This window comes from Morus notabilis, unplaced genomic scaffold (genome assembly GCF_000414095.1).
Source record: "Morus notabilis unplaced genomic scaffold, ASM41409v2 Scaffold594, whole genome shotgun sequence".
In the NCBI taxonomy this organism is placed as follows: domain Eukaryota; kingdom Viridiplantae; phylum Streptophyta; class Magnoliopsida; order Rosales; family Moraceae; genus Morus; species Morus notabilis.
In genome coordinates this window covers 84,411-107,292 of record NW_010359491.1, presented here as the reverse complement: position 1 = coordinate 107,292, position 22,882 = coordinate 84,411, and the positions used below count along the sequence as shown (strand labels likewise).

General features: G+C 33.9%; 1 protein-coding gene across 2 annotated transcripts; it reads right to left on the bottom strand.

The window, feature by feature from the left end:
* Positions 1 to 8,033: 8,033 nt before the first annotated feature.
* On the bottom strand, positions 8,034 to 11,380 carry LOC21405238 (vestitone reductase). Of its 2 annotated transcripts, none has more exons than XM_024163278.1 (4): positions 11,112 to 11,380; positions 9,483 to 10,010; positions 8,554 to 8,755; positions 8,034 to 8,391 (listed from the first exon to the last, which is right to left on the bottom strand). In XM_024163278.1, exons 1-4 carry the CDS (start codon positions 11,230 to 11,232, stop codon positions 8,244 to 8,246), a joined length of 999 nt encoding a protein of 332 aa, XP_024019046.1. In that variant the 5' UTR covers positions 11,233 to 11,380; the 3' UTR covers positions 8,034 to 8,243. The 2 variants fall into 2 exon arrangements, with proteins under 2 accessions (XP_024019046.1, XP_024019047.1); XM_024163279.1 differs by having other exon boundaries at positions 8,644 to 8,755.
* Between the last annotated feature and the right edge of the window lie 11,502 nt (positions 11,381 to 22,882).

Genomic DNA, 22,882 nt, shown 5'->3' with positions numbered 1-22,882 from the left:
AGCATTTTGTTGAAGTTTTTGGTGAGTAGGGCAAGAGACTCACTCATATCCTCATCTTCGTTGGTCTCATCTTTGGTTGTCACGTCTTCATAATCTACTTAAAGAGTAATACCTATGCTTTTCTTTTGATCCTTAAAGTTCATTTCAAAGGTTTGAAGATTACCTATGAGTTCATCAAGTCTCATCTTTTCCATGTCTTTTGCTTCTTCGATGGCGGTCACTTTATAAGTAAAACGTGCTGGAAGAGATCTCAAGGTCTTTTTCTCTAGTTTAGCGTCAGAATATTTTTCTCCAAGGGCGAAGGCTTCGTTTGCAATATCACAAAGCTTTGAGTTAAAATTGATAATACACTCATCATCCTCCATTCGTAAACGTTCAAATTGAGTTGTGAGCATTTGAAGCTTTGGAGCCTTCACGTCATCTGTTCCTTCATACGCAGTTTGAATAATATCCCAAGCTTTTTTTGCGGATTGACATGTGGAAATCAATTTGAATTGATTGACATCCATAGCATTGAAAATGGCGTTCAATGCTTTTAAATTACTGTTTGCTATCTTGTCTTCATCGCTAGACCAATCCTCTTCTGGCTTAGGGACGGTATTGCCTTTGTCATCTATGGTTGTTGGATGAGTCCATTCGGTTAAGACAGATCACCATGCTTTTTCATCAATAGCTTTTATGAAAGCTTTCATGCGAGCCTTCTAATAGGGGTAATTGACACCTTCCAGATATGGTGGTTTGTTCACCGATCCTCCTTCTCTCATGACATCCATACCTGCAAAAACAACCAGTACAACAGGATCTCACTAAAACACACATCAGTGACCCCCTCTGATACCAATTGAAAATACCAGTTTGAGTCTTTTAAGACAATAAGTATAATGCACAAACGTAAAATAGAAGAACACAAGAGAAATGGTATCGCGGTTTGGTAACACCCTACTCCACGGGGTCACGCCCAGTTGATGAACAATCCACTAAGAATTCTTTTACAATTCAATTGGTCTTAATCTACCTGAGACTTCCTCTCTAAGAAGACGCCTATGAACTTGCAATTTCCCCAATGGACTTGAACAGCGAGATCCTTTCGACTTTTAATATTGGAATCCCTCCAACAAAGTTTTTTACTTAAAAACACGCAAATAATCTCTCTTGAATACAAGTGCTCACCTCTCACACAACCCAGTAAAAACTTATCAAAAGGAGTACAATGAACCGAGAGACTCTTTGAATAAATAGGCAGAAGGAAAACAACTTGACGACCTCTTCAAAATAAGTCGCTGAATCAAATTTGTTGCAGATCCTTATTGCAACAATAACTGCAACATAGCTGTCGTGGTTGACTTTTTCCAATCCAGTCCGTATCAATTTCCTTTATGCTGAAACCTTCCCAAAACTGTAATATGAACCTGGACACATTCTTAGGAAACAAAGGGAGATCATAAAGCTACGAAATCTCCATCAAAGTTCAATCAAATCAACCTACCATCCTTGGATCAAAAGTTGACTTTCAAAAGTAGAACCAAAATAAGTTTCCAGATCTTTCAGAAAAGTTCCATAAACATCTTGCCAGCTGCACATATAATCTCAAACCCAATTAATCAGCCAATCATTCCCAAAATAATGCCAATCACAAAACAGAAAGAATCAATTCAAAGTTCGGGAAACAAATCAATACAAAATTCGGAAAACAAATCCCAACAATTATGCATATACATATTTAGTTATTGAAGAGTTTAATTTGTTTTTTAATTTATCATTCTCTTCAGTGTTTAGTTAGAAAAAAAAATTCTAGTACATTGGACTGGAATGAACGTTTTCAATCAAAATGTGTTTTCAATTTAATAAAAGATGTGTATAGACATAAGAACAAACTTAAGTACTAAAGATTTTATTGGGAAAATTAGATAGAAAAATATGTAGAAAGCACATACGAGAAAGTAGTTGAGAGTTGCCGCAAAAAAAAAAAGTTTAACTTGAGACACATTTGAAATAAATATTAGTTCAATAAGGGGAAACTAGAGAAAAAGTATTCATGAGACAAGAATTTAGATGGTTATGTAGAAAAGATTCTTAAATAGGAATACATTTGAGAATAATTATTTTAATGGGTCATTTATAAAAATAACAAAACAAGTTGTCTTGTTTGAGATCACTTTTGCTGATAAACTTAAGAATTTAGATGATTATGTGAAAAAGAGTCTTAAATAAAAATACATTTGAGAACAATTATTTTAATGAGTCATTTACAAAAAAAAAAAAAAAAAAAAAAAAAAAAAAAAAAAAAAAAAAAACAAGTTGTCTTGTTTGAGATTACTTTTGCTCTGATAAACTCTACATGAAATTCAATTATTAGAGACATTTAAATTTTTGTAAATTAAGAGGGGACAGATATGAAAAGAATACAAGAATTATATGCATTTAAAAGGAAAAAAAAAATCTAGGGGCTTAAAACAATTTCTCAAAAATTCAAAGGGTCATATGCCCCCGGGCCCCACTCCCTCCGCCCCTGACAGCACCAGATGCAACGTTGCACAAAAAGACAAAAAAAGCTGTTGCAAAAAACCAAAAGACGTTTTTTTCAAGTCCCAGTTTTGCTATACAGTGAAATGTAATACGTATGTTGCTTTCCCTATTCTCGAAAGGGCCAAAAATAAAAAATAAAAGTATCGAAAACAAAGATGACTAATTGCTAAAAAATATTAGTTATGTTTTTGTTAAATGAGATGTAGTTATAAAATTTTATACTTAGTAGGGGTACAATTATAATTTCCTATGGGACTAATTGCTAAGGATCGCGTTAGTTGTTGTTCTTTAGCACTCTTTTTATTTGAGTTCTTTCACTTAAATATTTGTTACAGAGATTGAAGGCAAATTGTTTGTGAAATTGCGAGAAAGGGTTCTGCTCCAACATGGAAAATATCGAGAAATTTTGGGGAATATTCGGGCTTGTTCATTTATATTTTTTGAGTTAGAGTGACTTGAATTCAAATTTTAATTTGAGTTAACGTGTATTTAATTATGTTTGAGTTGAAACTCTAATTTAACTTTGTATTTAGATGTGCACATTTTGAGTTATGATTTGAATTGTGAGTCTATTTGAATTTGTGTTTGGGTGGGTCAAAATTTAAATTTGTATTTAAACAGTATTTTAATAAAAACTCAATGGTGATGAAAAATTTTAATATGGTATATGGATATAGTTTTATTCGTCTCTTCATTGTGAACACATAGACAAATAAATTATCTCAATCGGTATTAAAATAAAAAAGTTAACATTTTGACATTTTGAAAAAAAAAAATACTATTCCCTAACTTTTTTTAGAACTGAGTTTCGTAAATCAAGGGGAGGGAGATCAACTCAAAAAATAATGCTTCACTTGAGTCTTAACTCGAGTTTGTCCCCAATAAACACAAACTTGGGCTAGAAATGAGACTCAAATTGAGTTTTCTTAAGTTTAGCACCCTAAACGAACAACCTCCAATCATCTTAACTACAGCTTGGCAAATGTTTACAACCTATTTCCAATAGTTTTGCCGTCATGTCTCAAAGGTTAGTTTTTTTTTTTTTTTTTTTTTTTTTTTTTTTTTTTTTTTTTCCGGCAGGTATCACAAAGAGTGTTATAATACTTTCTGTAACACCTGCAATAAATTGTATTTTAGGTTCAACAATAAATAACTAAATCAAGCATGAAAAAAAATAACGCAGTAAGGAAAAAAATAGTATGCGGTTCAGTGCGCACACTTACATCTGCGGATCCAAGCACAGACAGTGAATAAACCACTAAGATGAAATGATTACAAACACTCTACAGTCTTACACACTCAAAAACTCCCTCCTTGTCGATGTAATTGTTGTGAAGAATCTTTTTAGAGGTCTTGCCAGTGAACATAACTCGCCTTCAAATGTTTTCTCCCGAAAATAATACGTTCTCCTCCCGAAGAACACACTTTTGCACTCACAAATCAAAAGTTTACATACAGAGACATTTTCTCCGAAAGTTTCTCTCAAAACACATAGAACCTTAAGCACAGCCCTCACTATCCGAAAAGTACTGGGTGCGTTTAGAATTGGTTTCAAAATGATTTTATTTTCAATAAAAAGTATAAATGAGATTGTTCTAAGATCATTTTGGGACCGATTCTGAAATTGCGTTGGTTGGTTTTTTAAGAGATTGTTTTGAGTATAATAAAAAAGTGAAATCGTGTTTATTAACTAATATATTATAATATTGTTGATAAGTACTAAAAAATGAAAATAGAAAAGTGAAAACAACCTTCAATTGTTTTCTAATTCCTTCATAAAAACCACTCTCACTGTTTTCATTTGCGTTTTCATTTTCAAAACATTTGCTAAACAAACGTCGTTTCGCTTTCATTTTCATTTTTTGCTTCTCGAAATACGTGAAAACTGTTTTTAAAAACGGTTCTAAACACCCACATTATTTCTCAATACAAAAAGCCAACTTTTTCACGTTCAATCCTCCCCATCGCAACAATACGTTCAACCACACCACTTTTCCAAGTCTCTTAGCTGTCACGTTAATGATCTCAGGATTGTATTTTTTCCAAGTCTCCTAACGGTCAAAGAGTGTTAGAACACTTTCTGTAACACCTGTAATAAATTGTATTTTAGATTCAACAATAAATAACTAATCAAGCAAGATAAAAATAATGCAGTAAAGAAAAAAAATGGTATCGTGGTTCGATACGCACACTTACATCCGCGGGGTCACGCCCAGACAGTGAACAAACCACTCAGATGAAATGATTTCAAACACTCTATGGTCTTACAGACTCAAAGACTCGCTCCTTCATGTCGCCATTGTGAAGAATCTTTTTAGATTTCTTGTCCAGTGAGCATCGCTCGTCTTCGAAGGCTTTCTCCCGAAAACAATACGTTCTCCTCCCGAAGAACACACTTTTGCACTCTCAAATCAAAAGTTTACATACAGAGACTTTTTCTCCGAAAGTTTCTCTAAAAACACATAGAATCATAAGCATAGTCCTCACTATCTGAAAAGTAGGGTGCATTTAGAATTGGTTTCAAAATGATCTTATTTTCAATAAAAAGTAAAAATGAGATTGTTTTAAAATCATTTTGGGACCGATTCTGAAATTGCGTTGGTTGGTTTTTTAAGAGATTATTTTAAGTATAATAAAAAAGTGAAATCGTGTTTATTAACTAATATATTATAATATTGTTGATAAGTACTAAAAAATGAAAACAGAAAAGTGAAAATAACTTTCAATTGTTTTATAATTCCTTCATAAAAACCATTCTCACTATTTTCGTTTTCAAAATAATTGCTAAACAAATGTCGTTTCGCTTTCATTTTTATTAAAACCGTTTTAGAAAACGGTTCCAAACACGCACATTATTTCTCAATACAAAAAGCCAAAATTTTCACGTTCAATCCTCCTCACCTTATCAATACGTTCAGCCACACCACTTTTCCAAGTCTCCTATTTGTCACGTTAATGATCTCAGGATTGTATTTTTCCCAAGTCTCCAAGTCTCCTAGCTGTCAAAGAGTGTTATAACACTTTCTGTAATACCTATAATAAATTGTATTTTAGATTCAACAATAAATAACTAATCAAGCGGGAAAAAAATAATGCAGTAAGGAAAAAAATAGTATCGCGGTTCAGTGCGCACACCTACATCCACGGGGCCAAGTCCAGACAGTGAAAAACCACTAAGATGAAAACACTTTACGGTCTTACACACACAAAGACTCCCTCCTTATCGATGTCAACGATGTGAAGAATCTTTTTAGATGTATTGTCCAATGAGCGTCACTCGTCTTCGAAGGCTTTTTTCCGAAAGCAATACGTTCTCCTTTCAAAGAACACACTTTTGCACTCACAAATCAAAAGTTAATGGACAGAGACTTTTTCTCTGAAAGTTTCTCTCAAAACACATAGAATCATAAGCGCAACCCTTACTATCTGAAAAGTATTATTTCTCAATACAAAATGCCAACTTTTTCACGTTCAATCCTCCTCACCACAACAACATGTTCAGCACACCACTTTTCCAAGTCTCCTAGCTGTCACGTTAATGATCTCAGGATTGTATTTTTTCCAAGTCTCTAAGTCTTCTGGCTGTTAAAGAGTGTTATAACACTTTCTGTAGCACCCGTAATAAATTGTATTTTAGATTCAACAATAAATAACCAATCAATTAGGAAAAAAAATAATGCAGTAAGGAAGACAATGGTATCACGGTTCGGGACGCACACCTACATCCGCGGGGCCACGTCCAGATAGTGAACAAACCACTAAGATGAAATGATTACAAACATTCTACGGTCTCACACACTCAAAAAACCCCTCCTTGTCATGTCGCTATTGTGCAGAATCTTTTTAAAGGTCTTGCCCAGTGAGCATAACTTGTCTTCAAAGGCTTTCTCCCGAAAAATAAATATTCTCCTCCCGAAGAACACACTTTTGCACTCATAAATCAAAAGTTTACATACAGAGACATTTTCTCTGAAAGTTTCTCTCAAAACACATAGAATCATAAGCACAGCCCTTACTATCTGAAAAGTATTGGGTACGTTTAGAATTGGTTTCAAAATGATTTTGTTTTCAATAAAAAGTAAAAATGAGATTGTTTTAAGATTATTTTGGGACCGATTCTGAAATTGCGTTTGGTTGGTTTCTTAAGAGATTGTTTTGAGTATAATAAAAAAGTGAAGTCGTGTTTATTAACTAATATATTATAATATTGTTGATACGTACTAAAAAATAAAAACAGAAAAGTGAAAACAACCTTCAATTGTTTTCTAATTCATCCATAAAACCACTCTCATTGTTTTCATTTTCGTTTTCAAAACATTTGCTAAACAAATATCGTTTCGCTTTCATTTTCATATTTTACTTCTCGAAATACGTGACAACCATTTTCAAAAATAGTTTCAAACACGCACATTATTTCTCAATACAAAAAGCTAACTTTTTCACGTTCAATCCTCCTCACTGCAACAATATGTTCAGCCACACCACTTTTCCAAGTCTCCTAGCTGTCACGTTAATGATCTGAGGATTGTATTTTTTTCCAAGTCTCCAAGTCTCCTTGTTATCAAAGAGTGTTATAACACTTTCTGTAACACCTGTAATAAATTGTATTTTAGATTCAACAATAAATAACTAATCAAGCAGGAAAAAAAATAATGCAGTAAGGAAAAAAATGGTATCGCGGTTCGGTGTGCACACCTACATCCGCGGGACTAAGCCCAGACCATGAACAAACCACTAAGATGAAATGATTACAAATACTCTATGGTCTTACACACTCAAAGACTCATTCGTAGATGTCGCCATTGTGAAGAATCTTTTTAGATGTATTATCCAGTGTGCATCGCTCGTCTTCGAAGGCTTTCTTCTAAAAACAATACGTTCTCCTCCCAAAGAACACACTTTTGCACTCACAAATCAAAAGTTTACATACAGACTTTTTCTCCGAAAGTTTCTCTCAAAACACATTGAATCATAAACACGGCCCTCACTATCTGAAAAGTGTTATTTCTCAATACAAAAAGCCAACTTTTTCACGTTCAATCGTCCTCACCGCAACAGTACGTTCAGCCACACCACTTTTTTAAGTCTCCTAGCTATCACGTTAATGATCTCAGCACCAAAAAGCAATCAACAACATTTCTTTCCCAATTAGAATCAATCAAATAAACAACAATGTCAACCATAACATCAAATCTCCCAAATATTTTATAAAATTTTCTTGCCAAAAATTCTGATTTCCATCAGCAAAACATTTCATATTAGGATCCAATTAGTAAGCCATTTTATATTCGGAACAATCAAACAACCAAAATCACGTATGATCTCCATCATAAAAGCCAATTGCCAAGAGTACCTGTTTTTCAATTTTTAACAAAAGTCCTAACCATGTCTATGTCATGGCGTAACTAATAAGTACTAACTAAAATTTGGAAATTTGTCAAAGTCAATCATATCTAGTATAATCATCTTCTTCTATCTCATCAATTTTGCCCCATTTGTAATTGTCAAGCTAACAAATTATATTTTTAAAGATATCTTACAGTACTTTATTGCCTCTTGAGGGGGTGCATAATGTTGAATATACATGGTAAGAAGTTTCAGACACAGAGGAGAAGTAGCCATCGTCTAAAGAAACCACAAGTCCCTGAAAGTGTTTTTTTTTTTTTTTTTTTTTTTTTTTTTTTTTTGTTTTTTTAATAAAAAAAAAAAAAAAAAAACTACAGATAACCCTTTTCTTTAGAACATTTAACAGCATCATCAAGCATTTCTTCAACACCATACTTGAATTTGAAACCTAAATCTAGGAGCTTCTTCGATGAGAGACTTGGCAGTAGCTTCAAGCTTTTGGTTTGATCCTTCTCAGAACTGCACAAAAAGAACTTATATATTTATAGATCAGTGAGAATGTTTTTGAAATTTTCACATTCAAACTTTTCAAAAAAAAAAAAAAAAAAAAAAGAAGATTCTTCAAACAAACTAATGAGAGAGAATCAATAAAAAAAGTAAAAAATAAAAAATTGAACTGACTCTTTTCTGTGTGCTTGAAGTTCCGGATACTTGGAACAAAGCAAATGAGATGCACTTTCAACTGTTATGGCGTTTGATGAACAATTGTACCTCCCTTTTGCCTCAGGATGTTCAAATAGGAAAATGTGGGCTCGCGCAACATCATCTACATGCACCATATCTATACTCGCAAGAGAACTTGATTCGACGTTCTTCATCTTACCTGCGCAATTATGAATTGAAGCTACTTAAACAAGGAACCAAAGAAATTATGAGAAAAAAACTAGTGAACATTAGGAAATGAATAACATAAATCAGGACTTTGTGTTGCCACTGATTTCATCTTATTAGGAATAGTGTTTTTCAGCTTCAAGCCTTCAAATGGTGCGAGGCGCCACATTAACTATATAGTATAGGGTGGGTCATGCAAAGGAGAGCCAACGTGTGCAGCCCGTCTCTCTTAGACCATTTCCAATGCTATATATGACACTAAAAAGTAAAAATTGACATATTTTTTGCGTTATTCTATTTTATGCTGCATAATGCTACTGCTTTTCGTCATAATTTTAAGCTCTGAAACTCGTAACAATAAACCTTTAGTTTCAAAGAATTTGAAAATCACAATGTTGAATGATGAAATGAAAAGCTCAATATGAAAGAATAGTGATCAAATGGCAAAATTTTTACTATATGCACTAAATCTGACAAGCATGACATATGCTAAATTTAGCAACAAAAATAGCGTTGAATTGAAAAATATTTTTCTACTCATGCTAAAATTTTCTGTTGGCGCATTAATTTAGTACTACATTGGTCTAGTACGAAATATGTGCAATTATAGCAAAACAAGATCGATTATTCCATATATAGGACATTGCTAAAGCTAAATCTTATGTTTTTAAGAATACAGTTAAAACAACAATGACTTGTTGTAGAAAGGCAGTGCTTACCAGAGAGCAATCCCAGTGTGAATTGGACAGATCCCGCGAACTTAGGACAGATGAAGGGGCCAACAACAATAGAAGGAACTAATGTGACAACCTCAAAACCATGTTTTTCTGAAAATTCAAGAACTGCTCTTTCAGTTAAGGTCTTGGAAATCGCATAGGAAAGTCCGGGTGATCTTAAAGATTTAACATAATCTATATCACTCCAAACACTCTCATCCAGTTCATCTGAATTATTGCCATTTAAGCCAACAGCAGAGGCACTTGAAGTGTAGACAAGTTTCTTCACCGTTTTAGAATTTTCTAGGCATGCCTTTAAGATCCCAGTTGCTCCCTCAGATGATCTTTTGATCACTACTTCCTCCGTGTCTTTGCCAAAGAAATCAACCGGAGTGGCGACGTGAAAGACTCCGATGCACCCTTCGATGGCTGCGCGGAAACTTTCTGGGTCGTTGAGATCTGCATCGAAGATCTTGAGCTTTTCTGATGCTCCCGGTAGACTCGTGAGAAAGCCAAGGTCTTTCTTGTGCTCTGCTGCCACAATTTCAACGTCAATGTCACTTTCTCTCTCTTTTATTTATTTTTTATTTTTTTTAACAAATACTTTCTATATATAATTATATGTGCTGCTTTGCTTTTTTAGTAAGATCTTATACTAAATATTCTACAAATTTTTGCTCTTGTGGTGACAGAAAGTTGAACCCCTACCTCCATTTAGATGGACTTACACCACAAGAGTTGTGTTTGGTAAGAAGAAAAGAAAATAAAAAGAAAGAAAGATATATAACCTAGCTGAGGAAAATGGAGAGAAAAAAAAAAAAAGGACCTTTATCTTAGAGCTTATTTGGCAGGAGGGAAAAGTGAAAGGACGGAGAGGTGTGTGGAGTGTAGGAGAAGGATTAGGAGAGGAAAGGAGTTGATTGAGTGAGGGATTTTAAAAACCCAATTTTGATATCTCCCAACGACATATTAGAGAGGGTCAATATATAAAAGAAGGGCATTCTTTTTTTTTTTTTTTCCTCAATTTCCTCACCCAGGTTATATACTTTTTTTTTCCCTGTTAGCAAACACAATCTTATATATTGGTTATGGATTCCCTATTCAAATCCCTCCATCTCAAGAGATTAAAATTAAGCTTATTTAAAGGATTTGAAGGGTTTGAAATTCTTTCACTAATCCTGTCACTCTATTTTTTTTTTCCACTTTTCTCTCTTACCGAACAAACTTGGTCCCAACATTACAATATTTGGATATTTCTTTAAGATGTGTTAAAATATGTATGGGGGACCTTGTGGGTTTACACTTTTTCAGGCGGGATATACTTTTTTCTGCCTATATAAATCCAGACGTGATTGAAAGTTGGGATATACTTTATTCTGTTATTTAAATCTCTAAATAAAAATGGAAAATTATCCACAGACAACCTTTTTCTCTGCATCTCTCTTATTTTATTTTTACCGATAAAGTAAATTAAATAATAAATATCTTCCACACGTCAACCCACAAATAAGCATTACAACCTCAACGAGAATCCAAAAAATTTCAGTATGATTATTCACAATTCACAAGTGAAATAAACCTTTCTTCCCTAAAAAAAAAAAAAAAAAAAAAAAAAAAAAAAAAAAGAATCACCTGAATTAGATCTAATAGTGGTTCTGACAGAGTAACCATGATCAAGAAGTCTCAATATCAACCAAGATCCTATGTATCCCGTACCACCTGTTACACATACTGTGCCTTTCTCACTCTCCATCCTCTCTATAATAATTTTAAAGTAAATGAATGAAAATTGGGATTTTGAGTAGTGAAATATCCTTGAAAGATGATGAACAGTTTTTAAAGATAATAATATTGAGGTCCAAATGCGTTAATGGTTTCCCTCTGTTTACTTTGGGTGAAAGATTCCTCCCCACTTTGTAGCGGGTCAATTTCTAGTTGGTCATTGCCTCGTAAAACCCTTTTTGTTGGTCTGCACAATTCCACTCATTACAATGCGCATTAGAAAAGTCATGATTGTCTCCATTGCCATTTATTTTGAGAAAAGGTTGGGTGTTATTAGGTATTAGATATATACACATACAAACAAATAAGAATGCAATAAAGAAAATAACTTTAATCGTTATAGATAGCGGAGAAGTCTTACGGTGGGACACGCCACAAAGTCACAAAAAATTTAACTAAGTTGGTGTCATGTATATTATGAGACTGGATACTGTAAGAGAATTTATTTGTCAATAACGTCATACTTGTTTCTTGATTTAAATTATTATTGCACTCAATAATTCAAGAATGGGTTGTCACATTAAAAGATTTCTCTTTCTGTCGAATATATAATATGAGGCTCAATATTATGAGAGAATTTATTTGTCAACATCGTCATATTTGTTTCATAAGTGTTGTTTGATTTAAATTATAAGGTGTTACACCACGGTTGAGGAATTGACTACTCCTTTGGACGACAAGCGCTGAGGTCTCCATGACAAGAATCGGTCACTGGCGTCGAGGGATCAACTGTAGCTAAGGTGCCCTTCATACGTTGAGAGTTCATGCGTGATGACGCGCGTCGAGGGCCCCGAAGATGTGGCAAATGCCACGACGTCGAGGAGGTGGCCCTGTCTAATCCAGTAGATAGTCCTGTCAACTCAAGGAAAGATATACTGTATCAACTACTACTGCTGAAGTCATGAAATTAGGTAGCTGGTACAACTGCTAAATCCTAGAATTAAGGGATTGATGATGATCTCCTCGGGAAATGTAGAGGGGGTCTCTCGTGTGTATAAGACCTATAAATAAGAGCCATGGGAATTCATTAAGTTTTTACACACACTCTACTATACTACTCCAGAGAGAGTTTGTAATCAAGAAAGCATTAGTGCATTCACAAGTGGATTAGGCAAAGAATATTAGCCGAACCACTATAAATTCATGTCTCCTTTATCTTATGCACCATTATTAATCCCTAATTAATACGTGAGAGATTATTGCGAGTGTTCTCGGAGAGTTAATTCCTTGTTGACTGAAATCTACCGTCAACAATTGGCGCTAGAAGGAGGGCCCAAAACCCATAAATCAATCCAGCAGAGTGAATATGGCTCCGAGAAATACCCACAGCGTGACGGCAACTCAGAAAAGCCAGGAGGGCCAGAGCCATGTTGTCGGAGGAAAGAATCCGACGAATCCGCCCAACGGCGGCCAAGAACCAGCAGGGACACGACCCAACCAAGGGGCGCAACCACAGGCCGCTGGAAACCCCCCAGACCGCCTTGACCAGCTCCAAAGGCAGGTTAAAACACTGGCTGTGGCTGTAGAAAGGATGGCTACAGCCCTCGCCGGACGGGAACAAAGGCCAGATCCCATGCCGCTGTTAGAGGATGTGCCGATGAACCCGGTGAACGCCGCCGTCAGGAACCAAGTAATTGGTGATCGACGTGGTGACGTCGAGGGGGTGGGTGACAGTGGGGCCAACAACCCCCATCAAGCCAGGTCGAATAAATCTGTGGGGAGCAGACAACGAGCTACCAGGAGGAGAGCTCAGGAGAGGGCCGTGTTGGGAATAGTGTCCTAGAAGCATAAGATGTAATAGGATATTTATTATTTAATTAATAAAAGAGTTTATTCATCATTTTATGTGCATATATTTATGAATATCAAATCAAAATTCCATGATTATTTATGTAACCTTAAACATAGTATATAAGTGTTATATACGAGAGGATATTGTTTAAGGATAATAATAAAAAACATCGTTCATAATGAATTTAATTAAAGTTCGTAATCTTTAATTAAAACATTATTAATACATGTCATTCCCATTTAGAATGGAACGGTGCTATCCACACTGTTAATATGGTGAGCTATTGAATGAGTGTATTTCGCATAATGAGATTGTGTGGAACAGGGACACAGACACAATATGAATTTATAATAATTTCCGTTAAGCATAGAAATTCTAATTGAGTCTACCGATGGTCATATATAGAATGATCTTAATTCTGAGTTCTTAACAAACTCTTATTTATGGATTTATGTCTTTTGATTTACTCAGTACAAATTCCGAGACCTTGAATCATATTCTTTGTATTTTGGAGACATGATGAAATAGGTAGCTGGGAATGTTATTATACGAGATGGAATCCATTCCTTCTTGAGAAAGAAGTAGATAAATAATTCTCTTGAGTGTTGATTCGGTACTATTTAATCGATTAACATTTAATTTTGAAGACGATCCTTCAGCTTTAAATTAAATTGTAAATTTGTAATTTGTAAATATGTATTTACTTTTGACATTGTATTTGTAATTGTATAACTTTGTAAGTTTGTAAAATTTGTAATTCGTCACAAAATGATTGCACTCTTTTTTCCTTGTCAAGTTTTTATCCCAATTGGGTTTTTCTTGGTAAGGGTTTTAACAAGGCAATCATGAATTATGAATTTAATATACATGATTAATTTATTCAATTGTGTTAATAATATCTGTTGAATGTTGATTTTGATTTTTATATAATTTTAACACAAACTAACTTAATAATTATAAAACTTATTAAAAAAAATTTGGGCTATTCGGGCGGGCTCGGGCTGCCCGGCCATGCGGCCCGTTCAATGGCATTTTCGGGCTCGGGCGGGTCGGGCTCGGGCAAAAACTCGGTATTTTTGGGCGGTCACGGGCAGCCCGTCCAAAGTTCCAGCACTAATTACATGACATACCAAAAATCATTTGTAATACAACGAACAGAGCTAGGGAGCTTAGGACAAATGAAGGGGCCAACAACATAGGAAGGAATCAATGTACAACTTCCAAACTATTTTCTTATCCTTTCGCAACCAATTTTGCCTTATACCTGCCATTTTCTACTCCATGAATTGATAAGAAGTTGGTTCTATATTCTAAAGGTCTTAATATTGTAACAGAATTGAAAATAAGGGAATCTAAGTAAGCTTAGTTAGTTAGTTAGCCAGGTGGCATGCGTCTAGTGGACAGAGAGCTGTTATAAATGTCCTATGATTAAGAAATTACCAACGAGTGTTTTGGGAGGGTAGAGAGAGGCTCTGGGGATTTTTTCTCTGAGAATTCTCAAAGGTGTATTTTAATTTTGTGTAATTGTTGCAAGATTCAATAAAAGATCAAAGTCTTCAGTGTGCTTCTTTGTGTTTTATTTTCTTAAGATTTGGGATTGATTCTAGGGATTTCATTAGAGTACTGATCCAATTTGTAACATTCTTCTGAAAATTCGAGGACTGCCTTTTACGTTAAGGTCTTAAAGATGACATAGGAAGCTGCATTTCACTTGAGAGATTTTTAACAAACTCTACCAGGGCCGTTTAGTCTAATTTGAGTTGAGATGTGATTTTTTGTGAGAGCTTTTTACTATAGTAAAAAAGTTAGATGTGACTGTTTCTGAGAACTTTTTACTGTAGCAAAACTCGAATCGGTGAAATGAACGGGACCACTATGTCACTCCAAAAACTCTCATCCTCTCTTACATGTCTTAATTAAACCAAATGCTTTACTTGTATCAACCAATCAAAAGGTTGAGAAATTTTAAAAGGTTAAGTAAGACGCTCATGTAAGTACACTCTCACCTACAACATGAATTGAAGAATTGAGAAGTATACGATTTTGATGTTTATGATGATATTATGACGTTTTTAATAATCCTCTTATGATGACGTTTTGAAGAAAAATGTATATATGTATTTTTACGTTTTTAAATGGCATTGTACACCCTTAATGGTGACCGGTGAGCGGTCTTATTGTCACAGTTAGTATGAGATTTGCTACCCCATGCTTTCCGTAGCTAGTGCGCTATGATGGTGAAATGTCGGGCCCAATATATGATGGATTTTAAAGTTTAAACATGTTCAAAAATAATTATTCTCATGATGATGTTTATTGTTGATGAGTAAAAATATTCATTCACATTTGTGAGATTTAAGTGTCTTACTAAGCCATTGCTTATATGAGTTATTTCATGTTACTGACAATCTAAAGGGTAAGATGTAGGCGTGGAGAATCTTGGAGTGGATGTGAGCTATGCGTGATAGGAAAACGAGAGAAACGATCATGGAATGAAAGTGCTAAATTTTAAATAAAGTTTTTTATTTTTAATTTTTATTGTTTTGGAAATCTGATTTATGGTGGTTTTGATTTGAAGAATATTTTAGATTTTTTCTTAGGTTTATTTCACGGTATGGATTTTAATAATTAAGTTGAACCGAAAGGTTTTTTTTTTTCTTTGAGGAAGTTCAAAATGTTTAAAGTTATAATATGTTTTTTTTTTTTTTTTTTTTTTTTTTTTTTTTTTTTTTTATAAAAAAAATCTAGTTTTTCTTTAAGTCATTCGAAGTAAAGTGTTTCAAGCTTAAATATTTTCCGCATTCTTTAAGAGGTAAATGTTTGAAAGTTAAGATAACTATGACGATCCGTGAGGGGTCGTTACAGATAAAACAAATAACCTTTCAGTTCAACTTAATTATTAAAATCCATACCATGAAATAAACCTAAAAAAAATCTAAAATATTCTTCAAATCAAAACCACCATAAACCAGAGTTCCAAAACAATAAAAATTAAAATTAAAAACTTTATTTAAAATTTGGCACTTTCATTCCATGATCGTTTCTCTCATTTTCCTATCACGCATAGCTCGTATCCGCTCTAACACTATGTTTGGTATGAATGAAAAGTGGAAAGAAAGAAAATGTTAAGAGGGATTTTAGGATGGAAATTAGTAAATTAACTTGTTTGGTAGAAAGGAAATTGGGAAGGAAAAGAAAATTGAAAGGAAATTATAATTGGTGGGTCCCACCATTTTTAATCCCTCCAAAAGTGGGAGGATTTTAGGAAGGAAAATGTGAATAACTACCTAAATTACTAAATTGCCCTAATTTTGGCTCCAAAAGTTGGCGCTGTTTTTTTGTTTGTTTTTTTTTTTTTTTTTTTTTTTTTTTTTTTTTTTTTTCCCAGAGAGAAAAGATAAATGGGCAACTCCACTTAGCACAACAGGACACTTTCACTTGGAAAAAATTTCATTCCAGCTGAAGATTGAAGTTAGTTCTATTACTGTTCATGCTTGAAGGTAAGCTTTGTTCACTGCCTTGCTTCTTGTTTCGTTCTTCTTTTTTTTTTTTTTATACGATTTGCTCTCATTTTTTTTTTTTTTGCTTGTCTAATATTATCAACGTTGTATGTTAATGTAGAAGTTAGCTTTGTTCACTGCCTTGCTTCTTCGTTCTTCTTCTTCTTTTTTTTTTTTTTATACGATTTGCTCTTCCATTTTTTTTTTTTTTTTGCTTGTCTAATATTATCAACGTTGTATGTTAATGTAGAAGTTCTAGTGATTGTTTTAGAGATTGAATTAGCTAAATGGTAATTTGGGAAGCTCTCTAATGGATTCTAATGCTCTGGGTTTTTGAATTGAATGTGAATAAATTTTTCATTCCATTGCTGAAGATTGAAGGTAGTTATATTATTGTTCATGATTGAGGTATATGGTCTAAACTTCAATTTTAAAATTAGTTTTGTAAATGAATCCTGCCTTGCTTCCTGTTTTGTTAAATTTTTTTTTCTTTTTTTTTTTTTTTACAATTTGCTCGTCCTTTTTTTTTTGGTTGTCTAATATCAATGTTGTATGTTAATTTAGAAGTTCTAGTGATTGTTTTAGGGATTGAATTAGCTAAATGGTAATTTAGAAAGCTCTCTAATGGATTCTAATGCTATGGGTTTTTGAATTGAATGTGAATAAATTTTATTTATTGCAAAGTCTCTCCCTACTTTCTTTTTCCCTAAATTATTGTCATGATGTATTTATTCTAATTCAGATTTATAGTAGTTGCCTATGTTCAATGGATATACTTTTCATGATGTTTGTTTTTTATATATATTTTTTATTTTCTTAACATTTATTTTATTTTTAAGATATATTGCATTAGTATCCTATATATAATTTTGATTATAACCATTTCTAAAATTTCTAAGTAGAGGAGAAATTCTGAATGGAGTTTCAGGGAAGGTCAAGAGGATAATGTTTTGGAGTGTAATCAACTAGACATTCATGAAGAAGCTATTACAAGACCTTTTAGAAGTTGGGAAAGATGTAGAAGTAGGGTTGGTGTACAAGTTGTTTGCTATGTAATACAGATGGTGTATATAATGCAATTACACTATTGCTCGGATTACGTTGATAGGAGCATTGTCAACATAAGTAGAGAAAGTGATAGTGTGAGAAGGGAACTTATGACTCAACTTAGCGTAAATGAAAAATGTCGAGACGTAATTCGAATGGGGCCTCAAGCATTTGCCAGGTTGTGTGGATTGTTTCGAGACACTGGTCGTCTGAAGGATAATAAAAATTCTGTGGTAGAGGAACAAGTAGCCAAGTTTCTATATATATTAGCACATAATGCTAAAAACCGAACTATTTCTTTTTTCTTCCGCCAATCTAATGAAACAATAAGTCGACATTTTCATGAGGTACTACGGGCAATGATTAGTTTAGAAGATCAATTCTTAGTTTAGCCAAATGGAGCAGAGGTTCCTCAACAAATAGTTGATAGTCACAGGTTCTATCCATATTTTGAGGTAAACAAAAACTTAATCGTTTTAAGTTTTATTTTTGATTCTTGTTGAAAATAAATAGTAACTTTAGTTTAATGTTCAGAATTGTGTAGGAGCCATTGATGGGACACATATTCGAGTAAATGTACCTAGGAAAGACGCACCACGATATCGTGGAAGGAAAGATTATCCAACACAAAATGTTATGGCAGCTTGTGGGTTTGATATGAGGTTTACATACGTATTACCAGGGTGGGAAGGAAGTGCATCCGACTCAAGAATTATAAAAAATGCTTTCTCTAGGGAAGATAAACTTATAATTCCTAGAGGTAACAATAAGTTTTATTTAGTTCTTGAAATTATTTATCCACAAAACACTAAGACAAATGTTGATTTACTTCATCAGGAAAATATTATCTGGTTGACGCGGGTTACATGTTGCGTAGTGGACTAATTACACCATATAGAGGAGTGCGGTACCACTTGAAAGAGTACTCTAGACGTGCTCCTGAAAATTGTCAAGCATTGTTTAACCTTCGTCATGCTTTGCTACGCAATGTCATAGAGAGAACTTTTGAGGTGCTTAAAAAAAGATTTCCCATAATATCTACCGGTGCAGAGCAACACTATCCTATTAAAATAGCCACTGAAATTGTGTTAGCTTGTTGTATTTTGCATAACTATCTAATGGGCGTGGATCCTGATCAACAAATAATTGAAGCGGTTGATCGAGAGCTTTTAGAAAGAGAGCCTGGGATAGAAAGTGTCTACTCTAAACAAAAGGATAATGAAGAAGCTAGAAAAGGAGCAGCTTTAAGGAACAAAATAGCACAACATATGTGGCAAGGCTATGCGCATCACTAGAAAATATATGTTAATAGTAATTTATTATTAAGCTTTTATACTAGAACATGTTTACTTTTTGTAATGAGAACATATGAACATGTTTTGTTTTTTGTATTAAGAACATGTTTTGTTATGCAATCTTATGGTGTTATCGTCTTGGCTCCAATTGAATATATGTTTCGTTTGAATGATGTTTCGTTTGAATTTACTTTTGTGGAAATTTTTGCTTACTTTATGATAGTGGATGCATAGTATGCTAGTCACTTTTTTGTTGTATTTGAACCTTCAACAAGTTATTGTATTTAAACTGTAGCTAGTTACTCTTCTGTTGTATTTGAACCCACTTAATTGTTGTTATTTTTATTTCTTAAAGGATCATTCTTTGTTGACTACTATCTTGTTTTCATTCCCTTTTTATTCCTTTTTGTTTGTGATTTGGGCGAGTTGTAGAATTTATGGGTGTTGGAGAATGGTTTTTAGCTGCATATTTTATACTTTTTGTGCTTAATGTTGAAATGGCTTGGATGGGATTTCATTTAGGTTGCACAAATTTTGGGAAGCCAGACTTGGCCCCTGCTGCTTGGGTGAGGAGGCTGGTCACACTGTGTGACCAAGCTCCTGCAATCCCATTTGATGCGGTCCAACGCGTGCGGGAGAAGGAGTTTGGCCAAAGTATTTATATTTTTATTAGAAAAGAATATTAATAAAAAATATTTAGGCAAAAAAGTAATTACACCAATAAGAATTTTTTCACCCCTTTAGTTTCACTTTCAATACCAAACAAGGGAAGGTAGATTCATTTTCTTTCTTCCCTATCATACCAAACAAGTCAAGGGAAAATCAAAATCTTTTCTATCCTTCTAATTTTCTATGCATTATAGTTTTCCTTTCCCTTCTATTTTCTTTCCTTCTTACCAAACAGAGCATAAGATTCTCCATGCCTACATCTTACCCTTTAGATTGTTTGCAACATGAAATAACTCATATAAGCAAGGGCTTAGTAAGATACTTAAATCTCACAAATGTAAATGAACATTTTTACTCATCAACAATAAACGTCATCATGAGAATAATTATTTTTGAACATGTTTAAACTTCAAAATCCATCATATATTGGGCCCGACGTTGTACCATCATAGCGCGCTAGCCAAGAAAAACATGGGGTAGCAAATCCCATACCAATCGTGACAATAAGACTGCTCACTGATACCCATCAAGGGTGTACAATGCCATTTAAAAACATAAAAATACATATATACACTTTTCTTCAAAACGTCATCATATGAAATATTAAATGTGTCATAACATCGTCATAAACATCAAAATCATATACTTCTCAATTCTTTAATTTATGTTGCAGGTGAGAGTGTACTTACATGAGCGCCTTACTTAACCTTTTAAAATTTCTCAACAGTGATGCAATGAATGAGGTCTTCGGATGCTCATCTCTAGAACCGTTCATGCCATAAATCATAAATATAGTAAAATTTAAAAAATAATAATTCATCAAATCCATCCATCATATTTGAAACAGTGCCTAAAAGGCCAATTCCATCATTTAATATCATCAAGACACAAGAAAACCCAATAATTACACAAAATTTCCAAATCTTACAAAAACTGACGGACTTTATCTCTTTAAAAATTCATAACAAATCATAAAAAACTCAAAATGATCTGAACTGGCACCAAATGAAAATAGACATCAAGATCTTTCCAAAGACACCTTATTTGTTAAAAACGGAGTTCATTTGGTCCCCAAACACTGTTTTAAACTCAGATTACATAAGTTGGAAAATTCCAGCACAGTAAACTTCGAAAATACCAAAATAAATTCTTTAAAGATAAAATCAATTCCAACCATATGCATACTTTAACCAGCCCTAAGACATGTTCCTAAAAAATTCAATTCACACATTCTATAAAAATTTCATGGCAAGCAAATTAGAAACATCAACATGACTATTAAAATTCACATATCTTGCATCTCGAATGCAAAAACAATATGCTAACTCATGTTTCTATCAAATCACAATTTATAACATAAAAAGAAACAACAATATAAGAAAATAACATAATTCTTAACATCTCTCTCTAGAATTTATCGAATTATGAAGACACCAAAACACCCAAAACAATAACCATGTCATGCATGATTATCCCAAAATAAAACATACGGCCGTGAACATTAAAACCTCACCTAAATCACATATATCATCCCTCAATCATTAACCATAGAAAATTATTCATTATCTCCTTAAACTAACACCTAACAACAAAGGAAATCACCTAACAACCATGAATATTAAATTAGAGATGGAACGTACTTCGAAATCTTCTTGATTGTGGCTTAGAAGAACCAAAGGTTTACAAAAAGGGGTTAAAATGATGGAGGTTTGATGGCTGATCTTGGAGGCTCTCTGTGATGTTTTGAACATGAGGAAAGATGAAGAAAGAGGGAGAGGGGGAGAGAGAGAGAGTATGAGTGAAAATACATATTGACTCATAAATCATGTAAATTAAAAAATGATTAATTTGACATTAATTTTGGGATTAATTCTTTGATTAAATGATCCTTAACAGCTGGGGGAATGGCTGTCATTAGGGTGTAAAATCGTGTGGAAGACAAATACAAGAGCTAGGTCAACTTCTAGAATTTCCGTTCTTGTTCGCGTGCAGTAACCTGGTTGGAGACTGGTAGATATTCGGATAGTATACTGGCCACATCTTCTTACTCCGATGTCCGATTTGCGCAAATGAGTAGGCGTTGGAAAGCTTATGAAAGGCTCTAAAACTTTGTATAAAGTAATGGAATAATTTCAGAATTTTAAATTTCCAAAATAGAGCTAGAAATTAACGTCATGGAAATGGTTCTTTTGTCTAAAAGAAAAATTAAGGAAAAACTTAAAATTTTCTTAAGACTCTTAATTCCATGCATTATAACATGAATTACATCATATCATGAACATATATACATTTATCAAATCATAAAAAAATGAACACATATATAATTTCTATAAAATGGCATGAACTTATTCTTAGCACCTCGAGCCCTTGTCTTGTTTACCTGTAAAATATAACTCAACGTGATGTTAGAATTAATTAAATATAATATCATATCATTATTCAAGTTAATTCCTAAGATTTATTTCTAGAAATTTTGTCAGTTAGAAAAATGGGTGGTACAACCCCTCCTACCTTTAAAAAGTTGTCCTCGAAACTTAGAATAATTCAGGGTAATTCACCCTCATGGTATATTCTTGTTCCCATGTAGCTTCCTCTATCTTGTGATTGCGCCAAAGAACTGTGACTAGAGAGATCTCTTTGTTTCTCAATGTCTTCATCTTCTGATCTAAAATCTCAATTGGTTTCTCTTCATAGCTCATATCCTCTTGAATCTGAACTGCTTGCGGCTTGATGACATGTGAAGGATCCGGTACATATTTCTTCAACATCGACACATGGCACACGTTGTGGATAGATGCCATCTCCTAAGGCAACTCTAGCTTGTAAGCTACTTTGCCTATGCGTTGAAGGGTCCGACGTACCTCGGACATCACACCTTTCATTGGTGCGACCTTAAGGAACACCAAATCCCCAACCTTAAACTCTAAGGCCTTTGATGAGCATCCGCATAACTCTTTTGTCTACTCTAAGCTGTGGCAATCCACTGCTGAATCACTTTCACCTCCTCCGATGTCTTATTCACAAAGTCAATTTTTTCCTTAAAATCAGTATTCTTCTTAAGTTCTGACTCCATCAACTTCTTTTCTTTAGCTTTATGCCAACATATTGGGGATCTACTAACGACCTCTCATAGGGAGCCATCCCAATCGTCGCTTGATAACTATTGTTATAAGCGAATTCAGCCAATGGTAGAAACTTACACTAGCTCCCTTTAAAGTCCAAAGCACAAGCTCGAAACGTATCTTCAAGTGTTTGGTTGGTCCTCTTTCTCTGATCGTCTATCTGTGGGTGAAAAGTCATGCTAAATTTGAGCTTCGC

Coding starts and splice junctions, on each gene's coding strand:
- LOC21405238 (XM_024163278.1), bottom strand. CDS start 11,232: ATGGAGAGTGAGAAAGGCACAGTATGTGTAACAGGTGGTACGGGATAC. Junction 10,011..11,111: donor CACTATTAGATCTAATTCAG/GTGATTCTTTTT, acceptor TTGTGGCAGCAG/AGCACAAGAAAGACCTTGGC. Junction 8,392..8,553: donor CTTCAAGCACACAGAAAAGA/GTCAGTTCAATT, acceptor CTTTTTGTGCAG/TTCTGAGAAGGATCAAACCA.